Raw genomic sequence first — 27,225 nt, 5'->3', positions numbered from 1 at the left:
CCCCCAAAACCCCCCCCCCCCCCCCCCAAGCTTCAATCCCTCCGGAATGCATCTTGTGCGATGGACTGCTCACGAGTATGCCTTGACTCATGACTCGGAAAATGCGGCCGCGTCTCAGCGCTCCATTGTAGAGTAGGGGATTGGGAATGAGGCTACGGGACTCGTGAGCTGGTCCGCATCCGCGACCGGTACCGGAAGCAGGTTGGCGCTAGGCCTGGACTCGCGCTCCATCGCCCAAGACCGACAGCGCGAGAACGCAGAGTGACGTCCTCCGCTCCAGCCCCCTGCAGCCCGCCCGAATAAATCGGTGTCTTCATTCCGCGGGGCGAGGCTGTGGCGGAACTACATAGGTCAATAGCTCGCGGCACCCCAGCCCGGGCGTATATATTGTACCATCGCGCTGCTCCATCGGGCAACAATTCCTCGCTATCACTTCGGCTTACCGCGATACCACTCACGACCCTTTGCACACGACCACTCTTATACGAAATCATACGACCCTTGCCATGACTCGCACTTGGGACTACGCTCCGATTGCGCATGCTTCGCGTCCACCTCCCACTACTGCCCATCGCACTTCGTCAAGTTTGGCCAGCGACCCAATAGGCTCCCCAGACCGGACTGCGGCACCATTCCCTCGCTCGGGCTCGCCCGAGGACGACGCTCATGACAAAAGCGTCAACCTGGCACAGAGTGCCCAGGATAGCATACGCACGAGCACACATACCGTTCGCAGGAAGAAGAGCTCCTTCGACCTGCACGACATCTTCTTAAACGGTGGCGTTTGCCAGTCGAAGCCGGCGCCAGCGCAGCGTTCTCCTACTGCCTAGTTCTTTTTCAACGATTACCTTGCTCGTGAGTATCCGCCACCATACCATTCAGTCCGCCGAATTAATCGCCGTTCACTGCTTAGGATCACGATATTTACGATCTCTGCGTCGACGACCCTTACGACCGCTCCAACGACCTGCTCGGGGCATCTGCTGCGCCTTCCTGCGAGCTGAAAAGGACTCTTCATTGTATCACTTGTTGTATTGTTAGATGTATTTGGTTCCGAAGACGGAAAACGGGGTCTGATGATCTGTTGGGCACATTGTGTATCAGGATACGACATTGTTGTATATCAACTCGAGCGTTTTGTCTTCTGGTTCAAACACCCACAGCAAGCATCTCGAGTGCCTCATCGCACAACCAGATCTAATCCCTGAAAAGTGGCAGAAAAGTCTGAGACGACATAGGATCAGCTCTGCATTCTACCAATATACGCGACGCGAAATGCAACCATACCTTCGTCCCCCCACCATTCTGCGTCGGCGCCATCTCAAAGTCTTCATCGTCCACAAGCTCGAAGCTGTCCGTCCCCCCCTGCCCCTCCTCCCCCGTCAAGAAGTGCTCGCGGTCCTCCATCCGCCAGTCCTCGTTCAAGTACTCCTGGTCGTGCCCTCCGCTCCCCCCGCCCGCGTCTGCGTCTCCCCCAAACTCGTCCAAGTCCACGTCGTCGTCGAGCATCATCGCGAGCTCCTCCGCCGTCATGTGCTCGATGCCCAGCCCGGACTCGATGATCGCCGCCTGCGACGCGGGCGGCAGGTGCGAGATCTGCGAGCTCGGCAGGAAGAGCGGCTCCTTCTCCCTTTCCTTCTGTCGCGCCCCGCCCCCAGAGGGCCGAGGCCGCTGCGAGCGCTGCGATGGCCCGAACTCATACCCGTACTCTTCCTCATAGTCCTCGTACGCCTGCTCGCCGCCCTGGCCTTCGCCCTGCCCGTCCTGGGATCGTTGCTGCTGCTGCGCGGCGGTCAAGACCGCCCACGACGGCTGCGGCTCCGCCGTGGGGAGCGGGGGCGGGTGCATCTCCCGCGCCATCGACTGCCTGTCCGTCTTGCGCACGACCTTCGTCGGCTTCGCCGGCACCCGCGGCCGCTCCCGCAGCGCGCCCTCCGCGATGCGCACGTTCCGCTGCTGCGGTTGGTTGTGGTTGCGGTCCTCTTCGAGGGGGCGCTTGCGCGGGTTGCGGGGCGTGGGGTCCGCTTGGGAGGCCTGCTGGGAGCGCGAGACGATCTGGCTGGTGGCGATCACGAAGAGCGTGTCGGCGTAGTCGGCGTCGACGGAGATGTAGAGCGGCTCGAGGGGGTCGGTGAAGCGGAGGTTGAGGGACACTTCGGAGGCTTCTGCGAACGCGATCGTCGCCTGGTGGATTTGGGAGAGAGTTCAGCTTGCGAACGCTGAGAGACGAGACGCGGAGGCGCATACATTGAATTCGCGGAGGTGGAAGGCGATAGTCACCGGCCCCACTGCCAAGTCGTACGTGTCGAATTCGGTCGCACCGAGCGTGAGTTCCGTGACGAGCTGTGGGCGACCTGAACAGTAGCGCTCTGATATCGATGACAGCTCTCGTATGCGCGAAAAAAATGCTTGGTACCTTTGCCGTCCACGCCGGTTTCTAGGCTTCGTAAGACAACCTCGTCGTCGTGAAAGTTCCAAATTAGCTGGGGGTCTGTCTTGTTCCCCTTGCCAAACGGGAAGTGCTCAAGGATGTTCTTCATAGTTTTTGGGCCTACGGTGAGCGACGTCTCCAGTGTCGGGTCTGGCATGGCGGGGGATAGATGGTCGTTCATGGGGTTTAGGGAAAGGCGATGCGTCTTCACCACACCTGAAACGTACAACAAGAGTTAGTACGCGCATACATGGTCACGAAAGGGCGACAAGGGTTAGAATGCAAGGGATGGTGCAAGGACAGGTGTGTGTACGGGCTGGAATTCACCATGCTTGCAATGCAAACGTACAGTCAACCTGCTCTCCAGCGAGTCACGATCCTCGTCTTCGTCTTCAAGGGCAATGGTTTGTGTAGGGCCGTCGGTGATCACGAACTCGCACTTCTCGCATGCCTTCTCGTTGTTCTTGTGCTTGAATATTGACAGGAGATGCTATATGCGTGTCAGGATGTGTCCCCTCCACTCTAGGAAGCACCACGCGCGCGCGCACACACCTTGATAACGATCTGACCAGAAACGATCGGGAGCTCCTCGATATCTTCACCCACTGGACGCGCCTCGACGCGATATCTACTAAAGAACGATCTCGGATACTTGAAGCGACCGTATGCAGTCATAGCAGTGTTGGTTGAGGACAGCGCGATAGTCTCGGAGGTCGCGACGATGGCCAAGTCGTCGCCGAACTTGGAGAGACATGTGAGAGCCCTGGTCAGGTCTGATGAGCATGAGTGGCGGGCGGTCCAAAGATGGGTGGGATGACAGTACGCTTGAGCCCTGTAGAATCCAGTGTCGCCTGCATCTCGTCACCGTGTAGGCGGATAAATGTTGTCGCAGGTCGTGGCCTCAGGATCGCACAAGCCACCGCGGTACAAGTCAGACGCGCTCTCGCGGGTCGCGTCGCTCGCGGCGGCACGGGACACACTGAACATGCGTGCGCTAAGACATATACAGTACACTTGACAATGGCAAATACTACATCTGTTCGGGGTTCCATAGAGCATGTCTATGCATGAACGTCGAGCGTCAGTCTATCAGACGTTTACATGTTGAGGTGGTCTAGGACATCAGGGGCATTGACATTCTCCAAAGCCTTCGATTCTACTCGATCCCACCGTCACGTCGACTATCTAGCATGTAGCGTGAGGGTCGGGGTATAGTAGAGCGCAGATATATTGTTATCATTGAATCGCTGAAGCGGCAGGAAATGTTTAGCATCAGCTCCAAAACAGACGTGTGGTTTTATGGCACGTACCGTTAGCCATCACCAACCCGTCGTGATTAGGACCACCCGTCATCCCAGTCAAGCCCATAGTCTTCGTCGTATTCCGGGTCATCGTAGTCTTCTTCTTCTGTGTCGTCGTAGTCGTCGTCTTCGTCTTCGTCATCTTCAGACTCTTCCATTATCACGACCCCATCCCATACGACTTGCGGGACGATCTCCCGCAGTCTGGCGACATCCTCGACGGTGATATTCCGGCAGTCCGTCAATTGCACCTCCTGCACAGGGATGCCGTAGTTGCATCTGAGGATCAAGCAATCGATGAGCCCGTCGAAAAATCGCTCCTCTACCATGTATTCCGAGAGGTTTGCTAGGCGAGTATCCGAGAAACTCAAGACTTCGAGGTGTGGCAGCACGACCGATGGGGCGCGACTCTTCTCCGCGGGATGTACAGCAGAGAGGGCGTCGAGCAAAGACTTCTCGACGCCGTAGAGGACGCCAAGGACGCGTAAACCAGGCATCCCAGAGATGATGTCTCGCCATACCCAGCTCTGATCAAAGTCCGTCTCCACCTGCAAGTACCGAACGCTGCGCCATAACGACGAATCTGAGAAGAGCCTCTGTGTGCCCTCGGATAAAGTTGGAGAAGATAATTCGAGGCGCAAAGGAATTCCCAAGTCGAAGTCGGACAGGTATCTGTCTGAGTCTGATTTGGTGAAGTTGATGTCCTTGCGCCAAGCGTAGAGAGCTAGCTTTGGGCCGTACGCCTGAGCGAGGCGTACCGTTCTGAGCGGTTTCATCTGGGTGAGCTGCGATTTCAGCGTATCGACGAGGTCCTGCACCACGGCTTGACCGGGACTGGTGACGATATCCAACTCAGGATCGATTGCTGGAGAAAGATGGCGAAGGAGGTTCGCAGAGTCGACTGCGAACCCTTTGAGGCGAATGTGACGCAAGCTTGGGAGCGCGACAGTACGAGAGGGCGCAGGTAGAGACGTCGTGTGGCTGGGAGCGGGTGGAATCGCATCATCAAGTCTGAGGTTCTCTAGGTATGTCATCTGTTCCAGTGCAGACAGTAGCTGTTCGAAATCGCCGCCATGACTGCCTCGGATAACGACCAAGCTAGTGAGTGTCTTGCTGAAGATGGGATGGTCCCAATTGATTGTGATTTGGCGAATCTCGAGAATTCGAAGGCGAGGTACTTGGCCACAAAAGAGGTCGTCTTGTAAAAGTGAAGGGCCAGACGGCGACGAATACTCCGTGTCCGGAATCACAAGTCTTAGCGTGTGTAGGAGATGAGCCGGCTGCGTCAGATTTGCGCATATGTCATGAACGATCCGAACAGGTCCACTGAATCGTAGCTCGCGCAGGCGATACAACTCTGGCGGTAGTAACTCCCCGAGTACTTTGCAGCTTTCATAGAACGAGAGGTTGTCGATGCAGATAGAGAGAGGGGCCTGCTTCGACCGCGCAAGGAACGCTTCGAGAACGTCTCGTCTGGTGACCGAGATGAAGCTCCACAAGCGAGGGGTAGTGAGGGCAACTTCCCTCCAAGCATGGCAGACCTGAGAAGTCCTGATCCACTGAAGGCTGGTGCCATATATTGCGGAGATGTAGGCGCCTCGCGCCATCTCGGGGCGGCTGTGGGGGTCTCGCGCAAGGCACACGAAGATCTCTGCCAACAACTCGCTTGGGAGGCGGGAGATTGCGACCTTTGCGTTGAGAAGGCGCTTTAGCGTTATGATAGCCTTGAAGTGCTGCTCGATTTCGTCTTCAATCTCCGAGCGCGGTGTGTCGGTGTCCGACTGGATGACCCTGGTTGACTCGCATCTCGTCAATGACAGCTGCGAAATGCTACATGTTTGTGGCTAGGTGGCTCACGGCGTGATATTGTTGACATACAGCGCAGACATTGGGATATGAATGCTAGAGGCAAGGGGATCCATCGTCAGTCAAAAACATTTTGGACTGCGGTAACTAGTACCCACTTGCCTGTAGCTTCGAGGGCGGCGATTGGTAGAGAGCACTGCTTATGACACTAAAAGCACACTGTCAGCAAGCTCATACCTTTGCCATAAATTTTATCACCAACCTAACGGGCGTAGTGGGGTTACGGATGAGCAAGCACTTAAGTACTGGAGTCTGAGACGGATGCTACGGGGAGATCTAGATTGCAGTCACATGCGGTGGCTGGAGGCAAGGTGTTGGCGCCCAGAGATGTGCTTGACCCCAGGACCCCGAAAGTCGGCAGCGGTGACTTCTTCTAAGGGCTGAGGCTTTCTCTCTATTTCAGCTTCCAGAGTTCTGGCTTTAGTGGATTCTACGATGCCTGATGTTATGACATGCAATCGGTACGGAAACCATAGACTCTCTCACGCTTGACCCCCGGTGTCATCAGTCCCTCGCCCATCTCTGTTGGCGCCCATGGCGACGCGACGTGCCATGGGCGCCTCTTCACGGAACGCGTTCTATTGCCGTAGACGCCTTAGGATCCCTTGGGCTTGTCTTCCATCCACGCCCAGGTTCTCCGTTGACCACCTCGATCGCCTCCCTACACCGGTTTCCACTCGGTGAGTTGTACTCTGACTTGAAAGTCTTCTGTAACTAAGATACCTCAGTACATGTCCGAAAGCCTGAAAGAGACCCTAGATGCCATCAGAAGCAACAAAGTCGCAGACCGGCAGAAAGGCTACAATGCCCTCCGCGTGGCTTTTGACAGAGACTCGGCTGTTCTTCACTTCGATCGAGCAGGCAATGGGAAGCCTTGGCTTGCAGTGTTTCAGGCCCTCTTCGAGGCCTTCACCAACGAGTGCAAGGCGTGCGAACGGAACAAAGCGTTCGCGGACAGCACCGGTCGAGGTTCCACATACATTCGACGACTAGGTGATGTAGCATCCCTTGTTCGTTGGTTGACGGAGCGCAGCCTCACGAGGCTCAACTCCTTCGTTCTCAAGCCACTCCTTCTCCATCTCACTGGTGCAATCGTGGACCGTTCTGCTGGACAACTGCTCGCGCCGGTTGCCCTACCGTATGCGAAGGCGATCAAATCTATCATCACGTACAAACCTCACCTCTACAGTCTTAAGGACAAGACATGGCACGAATTGCTTGCTCTCGCGTTCAATGTCGTTGTTGGCGCTGCACCCAAGCGTAGATTGTTGGAGCACCTCGTTTCTAACGATAGCGATGGAATGGATGTTGATTCGGGCGAGGAAGTTATCGTGGAGGGTGAGGGAGCCCAATCTTCTGCGGGGAGCGTCGCAGGTCCGTCGACACCCCGGACGAAGCGTTCCCGCGAGGACAGTCTACCGTCCCGCTCCGCTCCACGCGCTACAGCTCCCAGAAGCTCCCAACCTGTGTCCCTCGAGCAAATCGAATTCATGTCTGTCATTGCCATCCTACTCCGCTCTTCGACCGTTTCCATCCTCGACGAAGTGGCAGAAAGCGATAGCGACCGCGAAACGTTGTTGCAGAGGAAGGAGCAGGACCCCCACGTGTTTCCGCGTCGCCTTCTGAACTACTTTTCACGTTTCCTACGCATTCACACTGGTGACACCTCGCTTCATCCCGACTATCTCATCGCTCTTTCGGCTGCTCTGTCTCATCTGACGCTGAACTGCCGACAAGCCGTCAGCCGCTTCGCCAACGAGAGTTGGGATGCACTAGTGAACATGTGGGGGACGAAGAATCAACGCATGAAGGAGGACCTCGTCGTCGTATTCCGCTTGCTATTCCCTCTGTTAACGGCGGAACCTCTGGAGGATGAGGCAAGCACGGACCCTACTGGGGCTTTGGCATCTCTCTGGACAGCGCTTGATAGTCAAGTGCACAGCCGCTGGGGTGTCCACAACCTCTCCATCGAATCTTTGCAGCTTCATCTGATGGATGAGCACGGCTGGGAGAGTAGCAAGCGGGCATTTGTCGCGGAGACCTTCCGCTATGGTTGGCACTTTGATCCCGAGCAGGCACTGTCTTGGGCCACGCTTGAGCTTCAGGCGGACTGTGCAGAGCAGGTAGGTAGGCCTTGACCGGATCCAGTAGATACTTGAGCTTAAATCGTTTGCAATAGCTCTACCTACGATCAGAATCAACTTACGTGAAAGTCGTCTCATCTAGGAAGCGTGTCAAGGTCGAGAACCCTGTGTTATCCTTGCTACAGTCCATCAGGTTGCAGGCTACCCAACAAGTCCGAACGCATCACCTCCAGGTCATCCTTTTCTTTGTAGACCGACACTGGCATGTTCTGCATGGTCAATTACAGCACGATATCGTCAGCACCTTAGTCGCGTTCGTCTCGTTCGAGGACGCGGTCATACAATCTTGGACTTTTCTCTGCCTCGCCGCTATCGCGCATGCAGAATGCGCCTCAGCGCCGCAGTATGCTGTTGGCTCCCTCTCGTCCAAGGCACCTGCGATCTGGGATTCCGTCTGGACGCATGCCATGCGCCGCGCAAATGTGCCCGCTGTCTCGCGAAGCGCGTGCCACACCGCCCACGTTCTCCTGACGTACTCCAAGCGCCTGCTTTCGTCCCACCGAGTCTTGATCGAGATCGAGTCTTTCGCCAAGGATCTGGATGTGCAAGGCCCAGCCTACCCTTTCGACTCCGTATGCGACTTCATGGTTCTATGCCTTCGCATTGCCAACCAGGACGTCCGGCTGTACCGCATGCAGATGGAAGAGAAGGTCCTTTCGTGGCTCACTGAGTCGTGGAGAATTGGTAGTGAACGGCGTACGTCCATGCCTCTGCACACCACCGCCCATATCCACGCTCTGCTCGAGGGCATCACCGGCTCGTCGAAGCGGGTACGGCTGCAGTGCGAGATGATGCTCCCCCACTGCGCCATCGTCGACGCCGTAGCTGAGGAGGCGCAGACGAAGGTCATCCGCGACTTCCAGCTGCAAGCGCGTCTTCCTCCATATCGCAGGCGCCATTCCCGTAATACGGAGTCCCTGTCGTTGATTTCTAGCACAGAGGACGATGCTGCGGACAAGACGACTTCGCCCTTCGGTGATAGCACCGATCTGACCCCTCCACGAGGTCGAGAACGGAGGATCTCCGCATTTCTGCTGAAGTCTCTAGAGGAACTTGCCACTACGGTGGGGCCGAACGGCACGAGCAATGGTTTCCCTACCGCAGAGAGGGTCCGCTCGTCTCTGGACCTGGCCGTGACGGCTCTATGTTTCGAAGCATCACTCCTAATGAATGGAACACAGTCCAACAGGCGGATTCTGCAGGCTGCTTGCAAGCTGCTTGGCTCTGTCGTCCCGCTGTTGACCGACTCGAAATGGAAGGCAGAGGAGAGAAGGCTTATCCTGCACGCGCTCGACCCACTGACGCGGGCGGACAACGACGCCGAAGACGCGGAATGGGTAACACTTGTGCCGCCCGGGGAGCGAACTGGGATCAGAACGCAGGTTCTCAGAAAGCTCCTGTCAACCGCGACCACGAGCGAATCCATTACTGCTCATCAGCGCGATCTGCAGCGATTTGTCTTCCGGAGCGCTGATGTGAGTGAATCGCCGTTTCTCATAGCTTTCGTTTGCTAAGCAGTAGATCCTATAGGTTCAAGATGCCTTTGTAGGGGTGTTGACTATACTTCGGAATCTGGTGCGCATATCGCTAGGCCAAGACCTGGCCGCCAATTCGCAGAGCATGGCTATCGTAGACGATTCTGATGGGTTTGGACCTGTCCGCGATGCACATGCCGTCACATCTCTATCAACTACACGTTATGCCCAGCAAGACCAAGTTCACAATCGCCACATAGTCGACGCTTGCGTGACAGCTCTAGCTGTGGTACCTATCTTGCAGTCATCCTCTGGAGAACCCACCCGCGATCGAGCTCTGACAGACCTCGTCCTGCAGGCTCCTGTTGACCAGTTCTTGGTCCTAGGGCCAGCGTACTGCGAGCAAGTCGGCCGGAGGACGCTCAACCTCAGCACTTCAATCTTGGAAGGTCTTTTCACGCAACTGGAGCTTGCTTGCGGGCCGTACGCCTACAGTCACAGCGAAGAAACCCACCTATTAATCGTGAAGGTTCTAGATAAGACATCTCACGTTTGGATGGAGCCTACGATCGCGGCCAGCGCGGTTGGACAGCGTGCGCGGCTCTGTTGCTGGAATTTGGTCGACACACTGCAGTTGAAGAGAGTCAGAGGAACATTACGAAGATGTTCAAATCGACGTTCCTGGCGGGTTATCGACGCCATCATTCGGTTCCTCGATGGATACCTCGCTAAGGATCCAAGCCAGGAGATTTGGGTGATGCCTACTGACGAGAGCGGAACCCCCGACGAATCCGAGCTGCCAGCTGCGGTGCTGCCTGCCTTGGGAAACGACGACGACATCAGGATTCGCTTTCGTATCGCTGCAACAAGTCCTCGCTTGTTGACTGTTGGACGGCTTGCTAAGCGCGATTTGATGTACGAAGTCTATCATGAGATCCATAAGAATCTATCCACGCAGCAGGAGAAGTGCGCTGCATCGTTCCTTGCTGTTATGTCCATGTCGCTAACGCATGTCGTACAGCTACGAAAGCATACTTACTCGCCTTCTGTGCTTGAGCAATGTGGTCATATCCGACGCTTCAGTTCGGCGGGGCGCATACTGGCACTTGCTGGAGGTCGCCTTCTACTCTACGGTCTATCTTCGCCACCTGAAAGCAGTGCTCAACGGGATCGTAGAGCGGATGGGTATCGAGACGCTTTCCGACTTGTTCAACTGCTATGCCTCGCAGTTCGCATATTCCATCCGCCGCGCTCGCATCGATCTCTTCAAGTTCCCTTCCGACCTTCTTGGATACCGCGATCGTAGGGAGTGTGCTGAGGCCACTTTCCACTCATTCACACCGACGAACCTATTGGATGAGGGAGACGCGGAGGAGGTTGAATATGGCAAGGAGCTCTTCGTGCGACATTGTCAAGCTGTGCAGAAAAGCGAGAAGGCGGGCTTAGATGAATGCTTTCCCGAGCTGGTTGCTTACGAGATTGTCTACTGGCTGAACCATACACCGGATCTGCAGGTGGAAGCACAACTCGAGGACAGGCTGCGCACCAAGACGGGTTACAATAAGACCAATTCCTCGTTCAAAGATCGACTTCAGCTAGAGGCGGATGGGATCGTGGTAGCGATCTTGAGGAGCTTCGGCGACCAGGACATCTCTCTCAATGGCCCTATCCTAGACGCGTTACAGACTGCCGTAGACCAGCACGCACTTGGGGCATTCAAATCAATCACTCAATATCGCGGCCTCGATATCGTAGAAGCTCACAAACCTAACCTGCCATTCTACCCTACCCCTGTCATTCTCCACGCCTTGGAATGGCTCCGTACCCGCGTGAAGGAGGTGGACTCTCCTGCCTTAACCTATCACGTCCTCCACGAGCTCTTTGCCGACATTGAGGCTTCTCCCTTGGTCAACGAGCAGCTGCGTTTGCTCAACGCTGTTTCCCTCTGGGTCGCTTGTCATCACGCTCACTTCCAGGAAGAGAGTCTCCTCCGTAATCTCACCTTGAGAGCTGTAACGATGCTCGCGCAGGTCGATCTCGCGCGTGGTGCACAATCGCTGCTAGAATGGTGCTTCGCTAATTACAGGACGTCCTCTGTCAAAGCAGACTATCGTCTAGCGGACGTCCTTATCCGCACCAGTACCATCGCCCAGGACTTCTCGCAGACGTCAGGCGATGCAGCCGTGGCCAACCTGGGTGCAGACCTCCTCGCTTGGGTTGAAAAGCAGGCGGATACCTTGAGGAGCCGAAAGTCGCTGAAGAAGCAAGTCGTTCGGGCACTTGCTGCATGGCCGCGCGACCTACCCGAAGCATTGCGGGCAGCATGTGAAGAAGTACAGTTCTCTGACCTAACGTCTGTCCTCGTTGACTATGGCGTCTCGTCAAGCAAGTTCCGGCTCGTTCGACGGATTCACGACCTAGCAGCACAGCACGAGCTGGATGAACACTTCAGTAGATCTGACTTTTGGAGGCTCAAGGGGTGCATTCCACCGGAGAGATACCTGGTAGAAAGCGACATCGGCGCCTTCACTTCTCTCCTCATGCTTCATCATGGACAAGTGGACAGCATCGGCAGCGAGCAGTTCGAGCCGGAGTCTGTTAGAGTCCTGCATGCTCGGGCTGCGGCGACCACAGTTCCAGCCCGCAAGGACTTTCCTCCTCGCGTAGACGTACATCTGGCACGTTCCAGCATCGTCGTATCCTTACGTGCCATGCTAGACGTTTCTACCGCAGCTCAGGTCCATGTCGCCTATCAGACTCTGCGCGCGCTCATGTCTGTCCCGTCCTCGGAGTCCTACACGGGCCCTTCGTGCTCAGGAGATGTTCGGCGCGAATTGGAGTACCTACAAACTTTTGCAAAACCATTCCGGAAAGTGGATGCTCCCGATTTGCACCATGTCTTGAGAAGCGAGGAGATGCTGCAGCTAGTGGTGGACTTCGATTCCTGGATCGCACGTCTCACAACCATTCTTTGCGATGTGCTTGGCGCTCGCGATCCGTTCTTCTCGACCTTGGCCCCAGTTCTGCAATCCAATCGCGGCTTCGCTGAAGAGGTGCTCCCAGTGGTGGTCCATTGTCTTCTCCAACTCGAGCACCAATCACATTCATCCGAGTTGCTAGGGTCTGTGCGGAATGTGCTCTCCGAGTATTTTTCTGCTGTTCTGTCGTGTGGAGATGCCGCTACCCCTTGTCATCGCGCTATCATCAGCGTGGTCCTTCACCTCCGCCGGTTCCATCCCTCTGCAGAGGTCAAGGATGCTCTTGCCTACAATAAGTGGTTGGTCGTTGACTACACCGTTCTCAGTCGTTCGGCGATCAAGTGTAGCGCATTCACCACCGCTCTCCTTTTCCTCGAAATGGCCGCTGAGTCCAATTCTTCGGAGAGCATAGCTGAGAGTTCTGTGGTGGAGCAAATCCTCTTTGAGATTTATAGTCATATAGACGAGCCAGACGGATTCTACGGCATACGTACGGGCGATCTGCGCAACTTCTTCGTCAAACGCCTCCACCACGAGAACCAATGGGAGAAGGCCTTTCGTTATCACGGCGCAATGGCCGAGTCTGGGTCCGCAGGTCCCTCAAATACCGATGGCATCGTGCAGTCCATGTATGCTTTCGGTTTCAATCAGCTCGCCTTGAGCACGATGCAAAACTTCTACGCGGACACGAACAATACTACGGAATCGAGTACCCTCGCATACAACCTCGGGTGGCGAGCCGATAGCTGGGATCTTCCGGAGAATCTCGGAGATGGGAACTCGGGGGCGACACTGTACTTGGCTTTGAGGGCAGTATACCGCGAAAGAAGTCCACAGGCCGTCGATGTCATCCTGCGACGGGCGTTCACCCAGGAAATGAACCGACTTCGTGATCTCGGCAACGAGAACTTCACTGAGATTCGCCAAGTTGTCCAGAACCTCATGTGTCTGAGCCAGGTTAAACAATGGAGAGGGGAAGGGATCCAGAAGGCCCTGAAGTCTAGGTGCATCGATGCTGCCGATTGGAAGCCGTTTACGCATATTGATCCCGCATTCGAGTGAGTCCTCCAACCATCGATGCCATGCAGGAAGCTGAAGGGGACCTAGTTTCGCCAACATGGAGGCTATTATGGCGACGCGCATGTCCCTCATCCGCTCCGCACGACAAAAAGAGCAGCGCTTGCAGATCGGCGATCTCAAATCGCCTTTTTGTGATGCACTCCTTGAACTAGAGAAGTCCTGCCTCTTGTGCCTTTCCGAAAGAGCCCGTGACGTGCATCAGTCCCAAATCGCCCTGAACTCCGTCACACGTGCCCAGAATCTAGACCGAGCAGGATCTCCGGATGTCGACCAGGAGTTTGCGAACGTGTTATGGTTGATCAAGGAACCCAAACTCGCAGTGCAGTCACTGGCTAATCTAGTCTCGTCGCGCATCGCAGATCAAGCCGCAAAGGAAGCACAAGCCGAAATCCAGCGCGCCACGTTACTTGCTCGCTTGGTAATTCACACTAGTCAGGATTCACGATCAATGCTAACATGGCGAACAGGGTACCTGGTCATCGGAAGCATCCATGAAGAAACCCTCACAGATCGTCAGCGAATGCTTTGGGCCTGCAGCTGAGCTCGTTATGTCGACGAGCACTGAGGTACTTCCTCCCTCAAGTGATGAGCGAGCCACAGTATTCCAGCAGTATGCAATATTCGCAGAGCGACAATACCATGCCATCTCGAAGTCACCCGACGCTTTGCGTTGGAAGCTTTATGTCGACCGCAAAAGGGAAGAGATCAAGCAACGCGGTCGGCAAATGGCTCATCTATCTCAAACCTCCGCCGAGTATCAGAACTTGAACAGAGAGCAAGGCCGTGCACAAACGCTGTTAAGGGGGGATCTGGAGCGTTCGAGGGAGCACCTGAGCCAGCGGACGTCGTTCCTCACTTCCGCTGTCGAGATGTACTCTCGCTGTCTCGCTGCCTCCGACAAGTTTGACGAGGACTCCCCAATCCGTCTTTGCTCTCTCTGGCTCGCCAACTTCGACAGTGATGACCCGGCGCTCCGATTCGGCGCAGCTCTGGACCTTGTCCCGTCGCGTAAATTCGTCTTCCTTGCACATCAGTTGACGGCGCGTCTGTCGAAGTCGGACAGCGATCAGACCAATCATAATCAAGAGATTCTGCAAGGCCTCATCCAGCGCATGGGTTCCGAGCACCCCTTCCACAGTCTTTTCCCCCTCTACTGCCTCAAGGGGGACCACACACCTTCACGGACTTCCGGCATCACGAGGAGACAATCTGGTCGTTTCGGGACCCCCGCTCCTCCATCGCAGGTCGACCGAGCCGCCGCTGTTTCTGATCTGTTTGACAGACTTCGCTGCGATCCCAGAGCGGGAAAGCGTGTGAGGGCTGTAGAGCGTGTATGTGATGCCTCACTTGAGTGGGCGAAGCATCCGATCAAGCACCTTTTCGGGAAAGGGACACGGATGCCGTCCTCCCTCCCGGTCCCCGAACAAGTGCTCATTCGGAAGCTTAAGGACATTCAGGTCCCTGTCGTCACCGCAGCAACTCCAATTGATCCTACGACCGAGTACCGAGACTGTGTCTGGATATCTCATTTCGACGGGCAGTACTCGACCGCTGGAGGAGTGAACTTGCCGAAGATCCTCAAATGTTATGGAAGCAACGGAAAGGCCTACAAACAGTTGGTATGTCGTGGCGTTCTGCACTTTGATACGATGTTGAACATGACCATCGGTGACAGTACAAGGGCGAAGGTGAGGATGACCTTCGACAGGACGCGGTCATGGAGCAAGTGTTCGACCTGGTCAACGTTGTGCTCCGCCACGATCGTGAAACTCGGCGACGGAAGCTTGGCGTCCGTGGGTACAAGGTCATTCCCCTAGCGGCCCAAGCGGGTGTCTTGGAATTCGTGGACAACACTACTCCCCTGGCGAATTGGCTTAGACCGGCGCATCAGAGGTTTGTACGCTGTCTTGAAGGTGCTCTCGGAGAGCTCATCATCGCTCTGTGTGCAGGTATCGGCCCACAGATTTGACACTCGATGAATTCAGCAAGGAGTTCATGGGGAGCAATGGCAAGTATTCCAAACAGTGGCGCGTAAATCCTCAAGAGGTCATCGATCGGTTCGCTCGCGTACGACAGCGCTTTCAACCCGTCATGCGGCACTACTTCACCGAGAAGCACAAAACGCCGATGTCGTGGTTTGCGATGCGTTTGCACTATGCCCGGAGCGTCGCTACCAATTCGATAGTGGGACACATCCTAGGCCTCGGCGACCGTCACACTTCCAACATCCTCATCGACAACAAGACGGGGGAGGTCGTCCATATCGATCTCGGTATCGCTTTCGAACAGGTGAGACGCTGCGGCCCCCCCGAATGCGACCTCGCTGACCGGATACAGGGCAAACTACTCCCGCAGCCGGAGCGCGTCCCCTTCCGCTTAACGGCGGACATGGTCGATGGGCTGGGTATCTCCGGGACGCAGGGCGTGTTCCAGAGATGCGCCGAGGAGACGCTGCGTGTCTTGCGCGATGGTTCAGAGACCATCCTGACTGTTCTCGAGGTATTCAGATACGACCCTCTGCATTCCTGGTACGTCGTATCTATTCGTTGAAGTTGTTGGCATCCTTCTGAATATCCTCCAGGACCGCGAGCGAATTCAAGATCAAGCGGGCACAAGCCGCACAGCCCGACGAGACAGCCCAGCTTACTGGCGAAGCCTTTAGGTTCGCTGTCGGCCTCGACATGGCGAGCGGCGCTACAGATGAAGCTGCCGATCGCGCGCTGTCGACCGTTGCTCGAAAGCTGGACAAGACACTGAGCGTAGAGTATACTGTCAACGAGCTGATCACCGAGGCAAGCGACCCAGCGAATCTTGCACTAATGTATATCGGTCAGTGCTGCGTGTTCCGGTCTGCATTTGGAGATTGCTCATCCGAATCATAGGATGGGCTCCGCACATGTGAGGAGAACCATGCTACGACCTAATTACGACTATCATCACCATAAATTATGCATGCTCATCACGCATCACGGTCCGACATGCACACACCACACATCGCAATCAACTGTACACGTAGTATATCGAAGCAGTCTGCTGGAATATGATACCATCATGCACTCTTTCAGGCCGATCAGGCGTATTGGACAACACAGGTATCACCATCACGGGTATACACCAGGACGGGGCACATACAGCTGCCAGACCATTGAACGCTACCAGCAAAACCCGATGAGCAGCCCGAGTCGAGTAACCCCCCTGCACTGCCCCGCCCCGACCGCGTCCAAATTGAGAGAGCGAAACGAATGCGGAATCTACTGCACCCTGGGACGCGTATCCGTATCCTAACGTAGCGTAGGGTTAGACGTCTGAGCATTTGCAAACAACACGCGCGACCAGTGTGCATAACGGAGACAGGAATGGAGCCGGGTCGGAGACGGAGACATTGTTGGGAGGCCTAATCGAAACACGGCGACGGCGCGCGTACACAACACTAATAGGGAGGAGTTCAGTCGATCGATGGATATGGGAATGAGTGGATGGTGGATATAGATAGATCGGTGCATGACATGACGTGATGAAAAGGAAGCGAGGAAGCGAGAGGGGGCAATACCGGCGATGCAGCGACGACGATCCCTCACTTATTCTTGGCGATTTCGCGGGCGGCCTTGATGAGCGGCGCCAACGTCCTCAGCGGCTCCGAGAGCTTGAAGAACGGATGCTGGAGTGCCGCAATCGTCAGCCAGGCATCCTCGGGAATGGGGGAGCGTTCCTCACCTGAAGCAATTCTGACGCAGTCGGCCTCTTCTCCGCGTCTACTTCCAGGGTCCTCGCGAGGTAGTCCCGGAACTCTGGCGAAAGCTGCTCGGGGTTCGCGATCTGCGGCGTTCCGTTGGTCGCGATGAGGTAGAGCGCCTTCAGGGGATTCTGGTTCAGGTATGGTGGTTCACCCTCGATCATCTCTGGTGTTCCGTAGGCTATCAACATATGCTCTGGGCGTACGCCAAATGAGTCGACGCACCGATTGCCATGATACCCAGACTCCAGATGTCGACCTTGGGACCATACTCCTTGCGGGTGACAACTTCCGGGGCCATCCAGTACGGCGTACCGACCATTGTAGTACGCTTCGCGTTCGCCTCGGAGATTTGCGCGCAGAAGCCAAAGTCAGCTAACCAGCAAAGTCAGCATGCAACCGGCGAGCACATGCGCACAGCAAGAACGCACTGAGCTTGATGTCTCCGTTCATGCTGAGCAGGACGTTGTCAGACTTGATATCGCGGTGGATGACACCGTGGCGATGGAGGTGCTCGAGCCCCTGGCAGGTCTCGCGGGAGACTGCGGCGATCTGGCCGTCTGTCATCAGGTTGGCGGTGACGACGTCCGTGAGCGAGCCACCCTCCATGTACTCCATGACGACCCAGAGCTCGTTCTTGTGGAGGAACGAGTCGATGTAGTTGACGATGTTCGGGTGCCGGGATGCGCGCATGACGAGGATCTCGTTGATGATCAGGTCCTTCTTCGGCTGCTTGTCGAGGTCCATCTGCTTGATGGCCACGGACAGGTTCGTCCCGACCTGGTACGCAGTGTACACCCCACCTGAAGCACTGGACGGACGCAAAAAGCATAAGCACAACGACACCGACAGAGCAATCCGACCGGAAGCGCAGCAATAATCACTTACCCCGCACCGATCTTGACGAGGTTCCGGTAGAGCTTCGTCGGATCCGCGTCCGTACAGATCTGCTGCAGCCGCTTGACGATGTCCGCCTCCTTCGCCGGGTCCTTGTCCTTCTTCTCCCGTCGTCGCGGCGTCGCGCCGCCCGCCGCAGCGGCCTTCTGCAGGCTCGCCGCGGCCGCGCTCGGCGCAGGCTGCGACGCCGGCCCGCGGCCCTCGCGCTCGCGATCCCGCACGCTTGGGGAGGCCTTGAGCGGCAGGTCCGTCTGTGAGGAGCCGGGCGACGCCTTGGGCGGCTTCACCACGACCGTGGCAGCGGGGTAGCCTGGGGTGCGCGGGGCCTGCTGGCCGGGGCCGGGAGAACGCCGGTCGCTCGTGGTGTTGGCGCGGGCGAGCTGCTCGGCGGGCTTGGGGGGCTTGGTCTGCGGGAGGCGTTGGGAGGTCGAGCGGTCGAGGGAGGGCGTGGCGGGGCTGGGCGGGGCTGGCGCCACGCGATGGGACGACGGGGGGGTGCTGGATTGTTTCTTCGGAGGGGGAGGGGCAGCACGCTGCGGGGCTCTGAGAATGATTTAATGTGGTCAAGAAATGGTGGACGTACAGGATTGACGAATCCGTCATCGAAGGGCTTCGGCTGCGCGGGTGCGACGGGCGTCGGGGGCGGCGGGGCGGCGATAGCACCCATCTTGTCCCAGACGGAGGTGTCGCCGCGGGCGATGTTGTTCTCCTGGTAGAACTTGACGATCTCCATGACCGCCTGCGGGTTCTTCTCCTGCTCCGACTTCGAGATCCCGCTCTCCTGCAGCAGCTGCTGCCACTCCTTCGGCAGCCCCGTGAACTCGCCCGTGGAGGTGTTGAAGCCGACGTGGGTGAGGTGGACGGGGTCGTACGGCGTGCTGATCTCCGGCCGCTTCGAGCTGTTCAGGAAGTCGGACATGAAGGTGAACATACCCTTCTTCGACTTGGTCGTCGTGCTGCTCCGCGATCGGCTCCCCGCCGCGCTGATCGTCGACGCCGTGCTGGGCGCATACGGGGTGGGCGGCAGGGGAGGGATGTCGTAGTTGGCCGTGTATTGGCCGAGCTGGCTCGGCGACGACTGCTGCCCAGGGTACTGCTGCCCGGGGTACTGCTGCCCGGGATACTGCTGTTGCTCGGCGAGGTCAGGGTAGTACGGGACGTCCTGCGGGCTCAGGACGGGATCGGAGAGGCGATGCCGGGCGAGATTGCCCTGGGTGGGGTAGATGTCGTTGAGGGTGGCCGTATTGGCCCTGGATGGGCGGGGAGGGGGCGAGGTGGTCGTCATTGACTGGTCGTTGCGGAAGGGGTCGCGATCGACGTTGTTGGCCGGCTTGCGCTGCGGGGGAGGCTTCTGAAGAGAGTTGCGGACCCGGGGGGGCGTGCCACTGCCGGCGTTCTTGGGCGGACCCGGGGGCGGCGGTGCGGTGCGGGAGGGGGTGAAGTTGTCAGAGTACTCGTTGGCGGCGGCGGCGTGGAGGTTGGCCTCTGCGAGGAGGTTGTGGTACTCCTGGATGGACTCTCTCGACGGGCGGTGGTACTCGACGGTGATTTTGGAGTGGCGGCGGCTGTTGGAGGGAGAGTGGGAATGGAAAGACTTCTGGTTGACCGCGCTCTGCGAGGATGAAGACATGGAGACAACGTAACCGGAATGATGGAACAAGCAAGATGAAGGAACGGAGGGGGTGCGAGCTCGAGCTCGTCGTGGCCGACTACAGAGCGAAGGTCCCCAGTATTTCCCTCGGGCGCACAACAGAAAACAACAGCAACGGTCGCGATCGCCACCAATCTGGCCCTTTTCCCTGGCCCAGCTCTGCTCTTAAAGCCCGAGAGACCGCGCAGATGGCCAAATGTGTCCCTTGCGGTCTCTTTGGGCACTTTGACGGAATCAGTCTCTTGCGCAGTTCTGCCTGTCGTCCTGTCCGCTGTCCAGGTCGCTCGGCGCCTCCATCTCTGTTATCGATCCCGTTCACCCTCTGCCGGCCCCAATAAGAAGTCGCCTCCATATTTGCGAAGCGACCCCAAGCCATACACAACAAGCATGCCTGCATGCTTTATTACTGATGATAAGTACCGTGGGTGACTTGCGCATTGAAGAAGACTCCAGGCACTGCGACCAACAGAATGCTGTGCAAGCCACATTTTTCCGAGGTGACAGGGGGTGGGATGCATGTGCGGCAACATAGACGCCCATATGTAGCGATACCTTAGACGCCAGCTCAGCGCGGTGCGTACGAGCAGGAGTACTTGGGCACCATATCGTTGCGAATAGGGCACTGGTACCTGGGAGTTTGCTTTGTATGCTTTTTTGTAAGCGTTGCGTGCCATGCGCTCAGCTGCATCATTTTATACAAGAAATGGAGACATGAAAGACGCCACGGTCACGTGCCAGACGCGTCAAGCGGCGAGAAGCCAGTTCCCACCACCGACCTCGGTCTTGCTTTCCTCCCTCCTCCGTCCTGTGGCCCCAGTAGACCCCAAACGCTTCCTACGACCTCAGCCACGCTCTTTGAAAATGTCGAATACATCGAAGCAGCCCATGTCTGGTCTTCGCTCTATCAAACGAGACTTCTCATCCAGCTCATTACCTCCGGCGAGCCAAGAGTCGCTCTCCTCCGACCCCGACACGATTCCATGGCAGCCCACCCCGCCAAAGAAGCTTTCTGGACTTGAGCAACGCCTCAAAGACATCCAAGACGCGTTAAACGCGCAGGTCTCCTCGTCCTCGTCCGTCCTCGCGTCGTCCTCGCAGTCACAGAAACGCCCGTCGACCTCCCAGAACCCGCCTGCGAAGCGCCGACAACTGCCTTTCTCATGGGACGACAAACCCCCCTCTCAGGCCTCACGACCTGCTTATCCCAGCGCCCCGTCGCAGCGAGCGTTTGGCAAGCCACGACAAACGAACACTAACGAGACGACGCTTGTTGTGGCAGCCAAAAGTGGCTCGTCGGCGAAGCCTGCTCCGATTTTCCTTAGTCAAGAACAGACGCATATACTCAAGCTGGTCGAGTCGGGGCTAAGCTTGTTCTACACCGGTAGTGCTGGTGAGTTATCGTTCAGAGAGAAGAGCCAAGGGTGGACTACGCGCATCGTGTCAAGTGTATGTGCAATAATGCCTGAGGCATACATGGCGCATATATCAGCCCATCACCTCGGCACAGTGCTCGCATAGCCATACATAACAGGACGCATATACCTACGTTCACTCTAACCTCGACAGGTGCCGGCAAGTCTGTTCTCCTACGGGAGATCATCCGAACCTTGCGGAAGAAGTACAGGACAGCGGCCGACGCTGTGGCTGTCACTGCTTCCACTGGTAAACTCCTTCAATCATCTCTCCAAGTATATGCTTCACGTCTTTGGTGTAGGTATCGCTGCATGTAACGTCGGGGGAGTCACCATCCATTCCTTCGCCGGTATTGGCATTGGCGCAGAACCCGTAGACAACCTCATTACCCGAGTCCAGAAGAACAAGAAAGCCACCGCGCGCTGGCTGCGTACCAAGGTCCTCATCATCGACGAAGGTTGGATTCTCTTCGGTTGTTGCTATTGCTCGTCTCACCCGTTCTCCTGCAGTCTCGATGCTTGACGGCGATCTGTTCGACAAGCTGGCCCAGATCGGCTCCAGGATCCGCAAGAATTCCTTGCCGTTTGGAGGAATTCAGGTGCATACATCCACCTTTGTCCTCCCTACATAGCCCCTTGACGCCCCACGACGGCAACCCAGGTCGTCGTCACCGGAGACTTCTTCCAGCTTCCGCCTGTCACTAAGGGCTCCCAAGCTGTGAAGTTCGCGTTTGAGGCAACCATGTGGTCGGAGACGATCAAAAAGACCTTCAACCTCACGAAAGTCTTCCGTCAGCGCGACCCTGAGTTCGTCGACATGCTCAACGAGATGCGCTTCGGACAGCTGTCGGAGCGGTCGATAGCGAAGTTCCGCAGCCTCGAGAGAGAAATCGTGTACGAGGACGGACTCGGCGCGACAGAACTGTAAGCCCTCCCCTGCTTCCTCCACCGTCCACACATATGACCGACCCGCACGTCCCTCCGCAGCTTCCCGCGGCGCGAAGACGTCGAGCGCTCGAACGGCGTGCGCATGGGCGGCATCACCGGCAAGGAGCAGGTCTACAACGCGCACGACGGGGGCAGCATCTCGGACCCGGCGCAGCGCGACAAAATGCTCGCCAACTTCATGGCGCCCAAGCGGCTCGTCCTCAAGGAGGGCGCGCAGGTGATGCTCATCAAGAACGTCGACGAGACGCTCGTAAACGGCACGATGGGCAAGGTCCTGCGCTTCGTCGACCCCAGCGCGGCTCCGGGCGAGCACGACGCCGAGACAACAGGCGCGGGGAAGCCCGCGAGCAAGGGCGGGAAGGAGGCGAAGCCCAGCCTGGGCGCGCGCATGCTCCTCCCGCTCGTCGAGTTCCTCCAGCCGGGCGGCGCGAGGCGGACGATGGTCGTCGCCGCGGACAACTGGAAGGTCGAGCTCCCGAGCGGGGAGGTGCAGGTCAGCCGGGTGCAGGTGAGTGAGGGGCGCCGGGCTCGGAGCGCGGTGCGCGTGCTCACGTTCGCGTTCGCGTTCATTTTAGCTGCCCCTCATCCTGGCGTGGGCGATGTCGATCCACAAGTCCCAGGGCCAGACGCTCGAGCGCGTCAAGGTCGACCTGGCGCGCGTGTTCGAGAAGGGCCAGGCCTACGTCGCTCTGTCCCGTGCGACCTGCCTGGACGGGCTCCAGGTGCTGAACTTCGATCCTGCGAAGGTATGCTGACTTTGTGCGATTTGAACGAATTGTTTGCTCAAAATATGCGTTAGGTGAAGGCCCACCCGAAGGTGGTAGAGTGGAGCAAGACTCTCGAGACTGTCGCATAGAAGTATTTGGAGACGCAGGGTGTCTCTTGGTCTGCACGGTGCTAGCGCTGGATCCAGGTCTCGTGCGCACGGCCATTAGTACTACGATACGCGACACGGTAGGGGTAATTGTAAGATTATACCAATCCATATGCGTTGCTAAACAAACACTGTGACACTGACAGACAAGTAAGTAGCGTAGCACCCCAACTCCGACTTCATGCTCTCTGATAGCCGGCGAGGACACCCGTGATATACTGTGGCTCCTCACTTCGAGTCTGTTAGCTTCACCCGCGTCAAGCAGAACAGGAACGACGACATTGTATCGCCTTGTTGATAACCATTTTGTCTAGAGCCCAATGCTCAGAACGCTCGCGAATCTTGCCTTGCTTCCCGCGTTCATGATTACGTCCGCCTATCATTCAGTTTGCCGTACTGCTCACGCTCCCGCAGAAGTGATGACGACGGTCGTCGATGCATCTAGGGACGGCAACCAGGTCATATTCGGCCTTCGCTTGACATACCGGGTATTCTTGTCCCTCGGTCGTCGCCAGTTGTTCTCTGATCTTTCCTCGAACATCATCAATGAGTTCAACGCCCTCTGCGACTGCTTCGGCTCCGATCCGCGCTACAAACCGCTGCTTCATCGTAGCACCCTCGAAAACAATGCCAGGAATCAATCGGCACCTCTTTCATGTGCGGTAACTCCTCATACGTTCGAGGTTCAGTAGTATACATCATGTGATGACCGGAGCTTCTGTAGCCGACTGCACAGCTGGAAGCGACTGGTCCGCTGAAGGCTTCACGCGGTCTCTTGAGGATGAACGATGAGTTTAGCGGCGCTGACCTGGTTCTTCTTCAACTTCTCCAGGCCAGAGGCGATCCCCGCCAAACCGCCAGGAACAACCTCGGCGTTGAGCGGCTGAAACGGTCAAAAAGTAAGCGACTTGCAACTTCAACCATCCGGGTCCGTGACCGGGTGCTCACTTTGAACTCGCCCGACTGGAGCAGGGCAGGGATCGCCTTGAACAGCTCTTCCGCAAACTGAGGGTCCTGCTGAAGGCGGACGCCAGTCGCCAACCCCGTGATTGTCCTCCCCTCCGTTGTTTCTGACACGCTTGGGGGAAGGATCACGACCAGCTTGCCTCCGGGAGCGAGAAGCCCGTAGGCGGCGGCTTGCGTCTCCGGGAGCGAGACGGTGTCAAGGACGAAGGAGGGAGCGCCCCCGGTGAGCTTGGTGACCTCCGCACGCAAAGCGTCGGCGGAGAGGTTGCGGTCGAGGACGTGTGCCGCGCCGTATGACTGGAGTAGGGCGGCGTTCTTGAGCGAGGCGGTCGTTATGATGGGCGAGAAGCCCGAGAGCTTGCCGAGCTGAATGGCTGTTGCATTGCGGATGTTAACGTCAGGTTGAGGAAGGGATTGGACGAGGCGGACGTACCTGCGGACCCGACCACGGTTGCGCCCCCTGTGATTACCAGAGGCTGGCCAGCGTACTTGCCCCTGCCACCCTCGGCCCACGGTGGGGTATACTGAGGACCGCCAGGCTGGTTGTACAGGGCAACAGCAGCAGTTGCGAGCGCAGTCGGGACAGTGGCCGCTGCATCGAAGGAAATACCATCGGGAAGCTTGGAAGCCCGCTGCATGAGTGAACGGTTCCACCATCTACATGTATTGGGAGGCTTTCACCTTAGCGGTGAGGATCGCGCTAACCAATGTGTACTGCTGGTAGGGCGCCTCGTCATTCCCGAAGGACGCTTTGTACAGCACTCGATCGCCTTTCTCGAAGTCGGTGACGCCCTCACCCACTGCGTGAACCGTTCCGGCGGCTTCCAACCCGATGACGGCGGGGTACTCTTGTAAGAAAAGGCCCAGCTGCTGGATCTTCCAATCCACCGGGTTGAGACCAACCGACTCATTCTTGATGAGGAGTGAGCCGCGAGTCGGCGTCGGGACTTCACGGTTAATGAGGGCGAACTGACCGCCCTTCTCTTGAAGGACAAGAGCCTTCTGCTGAGCGGGAGTCGACATTACTATAGAGGTGTGGGATCGATATGTGAGCTGGAGACGGCGTGGGTTGCGAAAGCGAGATGACGTGTGAACATGGTAACTTATATGCGTTCACCCATGTTACTGCGCGCGAATAACACGAACACCTCGCTTGGCACATTCCACATGCTGAGTTCGATGTCTAAGATTGACCGCCCGCACAACCTGCTACTATCTCACAGCGTTACGAAGCACGTGGGTAAGGCGTCAAACTAGTTAACGCGATGAGTTAAGTTGACAAGTCCATAGAAATGTTGTACCGACGAGTCGACAGCAGATGGGAGGGAGGTATAAGGACGAATATAGAGGGGGATAGTATAGACAATAAGTGAGTGAATAAAAATGGGTATTCATGCAAAACTCACATGTATGTATGCTGCTAGTATACATCTGATTGGTTCCAATGCTTACCTTGTACAGGGGAACCGAAAGTGAGTGCAGCCGGCCTTGATATCTCGGCAACAGCTTAACTGAATGACTGATATGTTTGCAGGACCTGTTCTCTTCGCCTGTCAAGGGTTTCGATCAGACTTCCTGGATGCCTGGGGCAATGGACCTATTGTGCATTCTGTTAGGAAGCTTGCGCACATCACCCAGTTGGGCAAACACACCTCTGGTGTTGCCAGCGGCACATTCTCCTTGTTTTTCGCTACTCGGCTCCATCTGGCCCGCAGTCATTGTTCCCTTGGTTTCTTCTGTGCATGCGCCCCTAGATTTGTGATCGAGTTACTCTGGTGTAGCTTTCGTTTGGGCATGTTGCAAGGCAAGGCCGTATGTTCCCTGCCAGCAGGAATGATATTTCGCCTTTCTTGGACAGTACCCAATTCAGACACGTCTTAAGCGCCTGAGAGATCGCGAACAATGCATGTCTATCTACTTTGTTCAGGAAGGCAAATCGGAAAATCGGGAACCTGAGAACTCTAGAGACACTATATAGGTACAGTTCTCTGGTTTTTGCATATGTAAGGAAGGCTCTCTCTCTTGAGCCTATAGTTTTGCAAACATTTCTCCTTGCCAAAGCAGGTCAAGAGTTCTGAGCACATGATGTAGTAGGTTGTGCGGGCGGCCAATCTTACAGTGCTTTGCAAAAAAAGATTGCAGACCGAAGCGCGCAAATTCCGGTTTGGTCCTATTTGGCCACCCGGGGAAACACCTGCGATACCGGAAGCCTCTTTGCAGCATGGTCAATGATTCAGCTGAAAACCTACCGGAAGTACTGAGAAAGTTGTATTGTGGAGACAAAGAACGTGTTTGTGCATTTTTGCAGCAGAAAATGGGGCTCAGACTCAAGCACGGTCTTGTCGAACGGAGCCCTTGTGAGCGCCCCGGTGTCCGAAACAGGAATTCTCGTCGTAGCCGACAGGAAACAAAGCAGGGACAAACAAAAATCGCGCGCTTCGGTCTGCAATCTTTTTTGCAAAGCACTGTACTTAAACCTTGCAGGTGATTTGACGCAACACATCATAGCCGCTCAGTCCAGAAGGATGACTCACAGCCACAGAACAATGATGACACACTATGGCGCCCGGGACTGTGCATAACCCACAGGGGAAAACCGAGGAAATAGTGCGGTCCGGCCAAGGAAATGGAGCAGAAAACCCTGGTCGAACACCGGTTTATGGACGAGCAAAAAGCGCGTCAAGATGACGGCTTTCCACGGTCAATCTGGCGTGGTCTCAGACAGGAGAAAAACCTCGGTTAGACAGCGGGTCGGAAGGGCGGGATTTACACCTGTAAAACATGGGAATTTGCACGGTTTCCGGGTGCCGGATCTTTGCTTGCGCCAGCTGGAAATCAATAGGGAATCACTTATGATGCAGTACAAGAGTGTAGCTAAACACGCTGCAGATTGCAGTGTTACGGTCGCATTACGGCATGCTGAGTACATAGTACAGGTAGGGATATCAATATAAACTATGCAAGCTCGAGACCCTCTGGTACTCTCAACGACCACGTCCTTTTGACCCTTGCCACTCCTGCAGTACATCCACGCCAAAACTAAGGACACATATGGGAGTTTGGGTAGACGGAGTCAGATATTCAGGGAAGAGCAGCAAATACTCACCGGGGAGAATGCAGATATTTGAGAAGAGTGACTTACCTGATCGACATCTTTGCCAGAATGGCCAAACAACATAGCTGGACTTACCTGAGAAACTCACAACTCTGAAGATTGCGACTTACCTTATGCCGACCGTCCATCACTGGGCTCTGCCCGACGACTCTGGTACTGTATGCACACCCTAGGAACGGTGATAAAGGGGACCAAGAAATGTAGACACGACAGCAGTCATGTACCCAACGCACCCTAAGATAGTTCCATGAAAGTCAGATGTCACAAGCAACAGGAGAATGTCGATGTAGACGAGAGAATGGTCAGAATCAGAGCGACTGGCATTTGGCGCCCATATTTAGGGCCGGCACATGC

At 56.4% G+C, this 27,225-nt stretch overlaps 6 protein-coding genes across 6 annotated transcripts; 2 read left to right on the top strand and 4 right to left on the bottom strand.

The window, feature by feature from the left end:
- Nucleotides 1–506: 506 nt before the first annotated feature.
- Nucleotides 507–830, top strand: DICSQDRAFT_144745 (uncharacterized protein; the record flags this gene model as incomplete). Its single annotated transcript, XM_007362790.1, has 1 exon — nucleotides 507–830. The coding sequence occupies one exon, from the start codon at nucleotides 507–509 to the stop codon at nucleotides 828–830; it is 324 nt and encodes a 107-aa protein (XP_007362852.1).
- A 367-nt stretch (nucleotides 831–1,197) lies between these two features.
- DICSQDRAFT_53119 (uncharacterized protein) lies at nucleotides 1,198–3,288 on the bottom strand (the record flags this gene model as incomplete). Its single annotated transcript, XM_007362789.1, has 7 exons — nucleotides 1,198–1,638; nucleotides 1,801–2,184; nucleotides 2,248–2,354; nucleotides 2,417–2,647; nucleotides 2,759–2,921; nucleotides 2,984–3,204; nucleotides 3,255–3,288. 7 exons carry the CDS (start codon nucleotides 3,286–3,288, stop codon nucleotides 1,198–1,200), a joined length of 1,581 nt encoding a protein of 526 aa, XP_007362851.1.
- A 479-nt stretch (nucleotides 3,289–3,767) lies between these two features.
- DICSQDRAFT_167206 (uncharacterized protein) lies at nucleotides 3,768–5,621 on the bottom strand (the record flags this gene model as incomplete). The annotated part of the gene is made up of 2 exons (XM_007362788.1): nucleotides 3,768–5,523; nucleotides 5,590–5,621. The coding sequence occupies 2 exons, from the start codon at nucleotides 5,619–5,621 to the stop codon at nucleotides 3,768–3,770; spliced, it is 1,788 nt and encodes a 595-aa protein (XP_007362850.1).
- Nucleotides 5,622–6,329: 708 nt separating this feature from the next.
- Nucleotides 6,330–16,264, top strand: DICSQDRAFT_178565 (uncharacterized protein; the record flags this gene model as incomplete). The annotated part of the gene is made up of 11 exons (XM_007362787.1): nucleotides 6,330–7,721; nucleotides 7,778–9,217; nucleotides 9,273–10,183; nucleotides 10,239–13,253; nucleotides 13,303–13,693; nucleotides 13,743–14,894; nucleotides 14,951–15,168; nucleotides 15,225–15,564; nucleotides 15,613–15,803; nucleotides 15,857–16,104; nucleotides 16,158–16,264. 11 exons carry the CDS (start codon nucleotides 6,330–6,332, stop codon nucleotides 16,175–16,177), a joined length of 9,318 nt encoding a protein of 3,105 aa, XP_007362849.1. The 3' UTR covers nucleotides 16,178–16,264.
- Nucleotides 16,265–16,303: 39 nt separating this feature from the next.
- DICSQDRAFT_80980 (Pkinase-domain-containing protein) lies at nucleotides 16,304–19,787 on the bottom strand. Its single transcript, XM_007362786.1, has 6 exons — nucleotides 18,489–19,787; nucleotides 17,897–18,438; nucleotides 17,440–17,819; nucleotides 17,234–17,383; nucleotides 16,990–17,174; nucleotides 16,304–16,933 (listed from the first exon to the last, which is right to left on the bottom strand). Exons 1-6 carry the CDS (start codon nucleotides 19,533–19,535, stop codon nucleotides 16,850–16,852), a joined length of 2,388 nt encoding a protein of 795 aa, XP_007362848.1. The 5' UTR covers nucleotides 19,536–19,787; the 3' UTR covers nucleotides 16,304–16,849.
- A 3,311-nt stretch (nucleotides 19,788–23,098) lies between these two features.
- DICSQDRAFT_100613 (GroES-like protein) lies at nucleotides 23,099–24,824 on the bottom strand. Its single transcript, XM_007362785.1, has 4 exons — nucleotides 24,438–24,824; nucleotides 24,190–24,376; nucleotides 23,739–24,130; nucleotides 23,099–23,673 (listed from the first exon to the last, which is right to left on the bottom strand). Exons 1-4 carry the CDS (start codon nucleotides 24,777–24,779, stop codon nucleotides 23,554–23,556), a joined length of 1,041 nt encoding a protein of 346 aa, XP_007362847.1. The 5' UTR covers nucleotides 24,780–24,824; the 3' UTR covers nucleotides 23,099–23,553.
- Between the last annotated feature and the right edge of the window lie 2,401 nt (nucleotides 24,825–27,225).

This window comes from Dichomitus squalens (assembly GCF_000275845.1).
Source record: "Dichomitus squalens LYAD-421 SS1 unplaced genomic scaffold DICSQscaffold_5, whole genome shotgun sequence".
NCBI lineage: Eukaryota > Fungi > Basidiomycota > Agaricomycetes > Polyporales > Polyporaceae > Dichomitus > Dichomitus squalens.
This window is presented reverse-complemented; position numbering and strand designations above follow the sequence as displayed.

Bases quoted from the DNA above. Each gene is read 5' to 3' on its own strand.
- DICSQDRAFT_80980 (XM_007362786.1), bottom strand. From the start codon at position 19,535: ATGTCTTCATCCTCGCAGAGCGCGGTCAACCAGAAGTCTTTCCATTCC. The intron at 17,820-17,896 runs GTAAGTGATTAT...GCGTCCGTCCAG, and splicing joins CTCGTCAAGATCGGTGCGGG to TGCTTCAGGTGGGGTGTACA. The intron at 16,934-16,989 runs GTGAGGAACGCT...GCGGCACTCCAG, and splicing joins CTGCGTCAGAATTGCTTCAG to CATCCGTTCTTCAAGCTCTC.
- DICSQDRAFT_100613 (XM_007362785.1), bottom strand. From the start codon at position 24,779: ATGTCGACTCCCGCTCAGCAGAAGGCTCTTGTCCTTCAAGAGAAGGGC. The intron at 24,377-24,437 runs GTGAAAGCCTCC...CGGGCTTCCAAG, and splicing joins GCGCGATCCTCACCGCTAAG to CTTCCCGATGGTATTTCCTT. The intron at 23,674-23,738 runs GTGAGCACCCGG...TGACCGTTTCAG, and splicing joins TCCAGTCGGGCGAGTTCAAA to CCGCTCAACGCCGAGGTTGT.